At 47.0% G+C, this 4,622-nt stretch overlaps 1 protein-coding gene across 4 annotated transcripts in view; it reads right to left on the bottom strand.

Annotated features, from left to right (window-relative positions):
• The window catches only part of KIAA0895L (KIAA0895 like), a 77,582-nt gene that overhangs the window by 4,789 nt on the left and 68,171 nt on the right, over positions 1–4,622 (bottom strand). For all 4 annotated transcript variants that reach the window (XM_006028097.3, XM_006028098.3, XM_025209446.1 and 1 more), the window contains one exon: positions 3,106–3,203. In XM_006028097.3, the coding sequence (XP_006028159.1) occupies positions 3,106–3,203 (98 nt within the window). The remainder of the gene's footprint in view (positions 1–3,105; positions 3,204–4,622) is intronic.

Here is a 4,622-nt window from a genome sequence, read left to right as displayed (position 1 = left end):
CCAATGCCTGCTGGTCCCCTCTGACTAGTTTGTAAATGGCCACTAGATCCCCCCTCAGCCTCCTCTTGTGGAGGCTGAACAGGTTCAGGTCCTTTAGCCTCTCCTTGTAGGGCCTGCCCTGCTGACCCCTGATCATGCGGGTGGCCCTCCTCTGGACCCTCTCGATGTTGTCCACATCTGTCCTGAAGTGTGGTGCCCAGAACTGGACACAGTACTCCAACTGCTGCCTGACCAGTGTCGCAGAGAGGGGGAGGATCACCTCCTTGGACCTGCTCGAGATGCATTTGTGGATGCATGACTAAGTATGGTTGGTCTTCCTGACCGCTTCCCCACACTGTCGGCCCATGTTCATTTTGGCATCAATAATGACTCCAAAATCCTTTTCTGCCTCTGCACTGACGAGAAGGGAGTTCCCCAGCCTGTAGGTATGCTGCTGGTTCTTCCTCCCCAGGTGTAGCACCTTGCACTTGTCAGTGTTGAAACCCATCCTGTTCTCATCCGCCCACCCCTGTCACCTGTCTAGGTCTGACTGCAGCCTATTCCTCCCTTCTAGCATGCCCATTTCTCCCCACATCTTAGTGTCGTCTGCGAATTTGAACAGGGTGCTTTTTACCCCCTCGTCCAAGTCACTGATGAAGATGTTGAACAGTGCAGGCCCGAGGACCGAGCCCTGGGGGCCCCCACTGCCCACATCCCTCCAGGTTGAATAAGACCCATCCAGCACCACTCTCTGGTTGTGGCCCTCCAACCAGTTAGTGACCCATTTGACTTTGTAGGTGTCAACGCCACAGTCCCCTAGTTTTTTAATGAGAATGGGTCATATAAACAAGATAAAGGGAGAAAGAAGGGCTGAATAAATTAGATGGCATATATCCAGTTAGCACCTAGGGACTGAGCCTAGTATTATTCTTAAGGACAATTTAAGGAGAGAACAGGCCACATCTGTCCCTCCAAAACTGAGCATGTAGCTGTAGAAGCTGAATCTGGCAGAACTGTGACCTCACCAATATAAGGCAATGAGCAGTGTCTGTCCTGGTCAGCAGATTCCATGGACGCAATAAACATTCCTTAGGAGTTCATGGAAAAGGGATCCTCAGGGGTGGTTACAACCTCTTATGGGTGGTTGTAAGAAATTCAGACAGGGAAAGAAAAGCTCTGAAGGGTTTGTGATATAAAATAACCAGCAGAAAAAAACCTAGAAATATGTAAATACTCAATGTAGTGGAGAGTGATATAGCCAGGATGGTCCAGGAACTCTGCAAGAAACATGGCCTCTCTCATAAAGACTTAAGTAGCTTTCTAAATTACTTATTTTCCTTCTGCCTGGGATTGGCTATTTTGGATTCCACTGAACTGACAGGCAAAGCTAAGATGGAGGGGCACTGCTATGGGTTGGATTAAACTTGTTTAAAACAAGGGGGTATAAAGCACCATCCTTAATTTAATATAATAAGGAGAAACCATTAAGCTTATTTATATAAGCAGGCATCTGAAAGAGTAGTAGCTTCCACCCCAAACACAGGCCTCCATATAATCACTCAGACAAAGGCACATACAAGGCACAGGCCAGTAGGGGCATCTTTTATGAAAGCCTGAATATCTTTAGGAGAAATGGCAGAGAGAAGATAGCAAGGAAATACCAACAGCAAGAAACCGTTGGCAATACAGCCCTCAAAAAGCAGAGAGGGAGGGCATTTGGGCTGAGTGCTGGCTGAAGGAGACTTTCTCCTGTTTTTCTAATTCTTTGTGTGTTCAGAGAAATGGGAGTTTGTAAATTCTTTGTAAACAAACAAAACTGCACCAAAGAAACACCTGAATCCAGCACTGGTTTATCTTCCTAATGGAAACAACCCATGAGGGCCTGAATTACTGGCTCACTGCTGAAGTCAAAACACTACTTTAGAAAGGACACAAATAAAGGGAACATAATAAAAAGATGGAAAATAATGGATGGCCTACAAAACACAGACTGGGAGTGTTTGTTCTATCTATGTCAGAAACACGAGCAATTAATGAAATGTGAAAGTGGGAATTTACAAAACTATACAGCGACAGACCCTTTCATGACACGTGATTAAAGCAGGGAAATCACTGAAATGGGTCAGTTAGGCCAAGAACTTAACAAGATTCAAAATGGGATTGGACATTAGCCTGGATAAGCATATCAAGGTTTTTCATGATTAATGAGGGCAACATTTCTGAAACCTCATGCTTCAGGGCCAGCCAGTTTGTGACCCTTGGAGATCAAGATGAGAACTGAGGTAGGGCCAGATTGTCCTACATTGCAGTTGTGGCTTTGTTACATTTCTTCTGCAGCATCTGGTTTGGGCCACTTCCAGAGATAGGACACTGACCTAGGTGAATCTCCTATGTTCCTCCTGGAAAAGTCTGTCAGGCAGTAGTTAAAGATTATGGATTCAGAAGGATAAAACTCAGAGTAACCCAGAAAAGGGGAGAGGGTTCATTTTAATTGAACTGATTTTGGTTGTACCGGGAGGGGTGTAGGGCTGTCCCCTCTGATTTTCCTTCACTTTTTTAAATATTTCTGAACTAAGTTACTGGCTCAATGTGTATGAAGCCTACTGGACCTCAGCCTTAGTATTTCTCAATGTGTCCTAGCTGTACCTAGATCTAGCTCTACCCACTGATCTCATGATTCTTCCTGTCACTGCAAGGCAAAAGTCAACTTTGCTCAACAAGGATATTTCTTCACATTCAGCCCAGGACTCTGATGGCCCAAGAGAAGAGGCACAACATTGGCCTGAAGCTAACAATTATAACCCTGCCAGTGGACCAGATAAGGAAAAACAATATGTTTGTTTTCCCTCTCTTGCCCTCTCTTACGTGCCTATTTGTTTGGGAAAGCAACATGACACAGCTTGTCATTTAGGAAAATGGTTAAGGAACCACCCTGTTTTTTCACATTCATTTCCTGCATATTTAGATCAATAAATTGGAAAACATTCAAATTCCATCATATTAGTTACTGACCCATTAAGGCCTGAGATCATGCAAAAGAACAATAGCTACTGCACTGGCTTGGGGGGAGAACGGGATATAAATAAACATTCCTTAAATAATGGCATGTCTATCCAAATCTGTTACCTTCCCCAATGCTGCCAGCAACTGGAAGTCAATAGTTTGTCTATGTCTCAGGATTCTAAGTATTCCATCCAGGTACACTTGATCCTTGCTGAAACACCCTGAAAGAGAGTAAGGGAGATAAGTGGGTGTATAAATGGGAGTCCAGGCATCTCCTACCATGCAGAACTCTGTGAACCCAATCTTCATCTGGGTTCACAGAGCAACTCAGGTTAAGTCAGATGGCATCAGACAAGAATAGAATTGGTGTGTATTCAGAATCAGATCAGTGCTGGAATCAGTACTCAGACTGGGGTCTTCCAAGTAATTTATTATGGACCTAGAAAAGGGGGTAGACATGGTAGTGATAAAATCTAACTATGAGAAAATTATTTTGGGTTAGTCAAGATGAGGGGAAACTATGCGGGACTCCAAAGGGGACTGTAACAGGATGGGTCCCAGGGATGTTCATGATACCGCCTGGTTCCCACCTTAATCCTGCCCAGCTCCCACTTCAGCCTCTTAGGGTCTCACCCTGCTTTCTTTCCTGCCACACCTTGATGCTAAAGATAATAAGGGAAGGCTACCCTGGGACGCTGGTGAGCTCTGGGTGCTTTCCCTATTCTGTCCCTTCTTGGGCTCAACCTAGCCCACTTGGTGCAAGACTCTGGCCCACCAACCACAGTCTCTCAGCCTCAGGGCTCCAACCCCACTGCCCACAGTCTCTTGGCATTGGGGCTTCTAATTCTGCTGGCCCTAATCGCCTTAAGAGCTAAATTTATGGCCTCTGTCCTCCTCTAAAGTCATGTCCATGCCTCACGGATGTTATTTTGCCAACATTCTTTGCTTCTGTGTAGGCCTCAGTCCTTCTGGCTTTGGCTCACTTTTATTCTGGCTGAAGGCCTGCAGTCCTGGCTCACTTGTTCTGACTGGATTTCTTGGCCCCAGCACTTTCTGTGTCTTAGGTCTCCAGGACCCTTGGCCCCATAGGGTGTGGTCACACATGCAAGCACATGCATTTGCAGCAGCTCAAATAGAAGCGGTGCAAATTTGAGCTGGGGCTTTTTGCCTCAGTGCACATGCCCGGACATGCATGTGCCCGGACATACAAAATAACCCTGCCTGGCTCCTCCTAGATTTGCAACCAGGGGGAGCTAGAGTTCGGGGCCAGCACCTGTGCTGCCCCAGCAGTATAAAAAGCTGTCCTGTCCTAGTTCCATCAGTACAAAAGACTGCCCTGGCAAGCAGCTCAGGGCTACATGCTCTCAGGAGCTTCTGGGGCCCAGCCAATTGGTACCTGTGGACACTACCCCTTGTGCCAGCTGGACTGCTGAAGCAGCCCTGAGAGTTCCCTGTAATCTTTACCCACTGCAGCAGTCTGGCAGTGGGGGCTGCTGCCTGGCTGTGACCTGCTGCGCACCTGCCAGACCCAGATGGGGACTGCACAGCCAGCAGAAGCATCTGCCCCTCTAGGCCAGCTGCCAGTGGACTGTGGCTGCAAAGTTGGCCTTTGCATGGCACTACTGCCATGTGTGCCCCCT

The sequence above is a fragment of the Alligator sinensis genome, unplaced genomic scaffold, assembly GCF_000455745.1.
Source record: "Alligator sinensis unplaced genomic scaffold, ASM45574v1 scaffold642_1, whole genome shotgun sequence".
Classification (NCBI taxonomy): domain Eukaryota; kingdom Metazoa; phylum Chordata; order Crocodylia; family Alligatoridae; genus Alligator; species Alligator sinensis.
The sequence above is the reverse complement of the archived record's forward strand: the minus strand, read 5'-3'. Positions and strand labels throughout refer to the sequence as shown.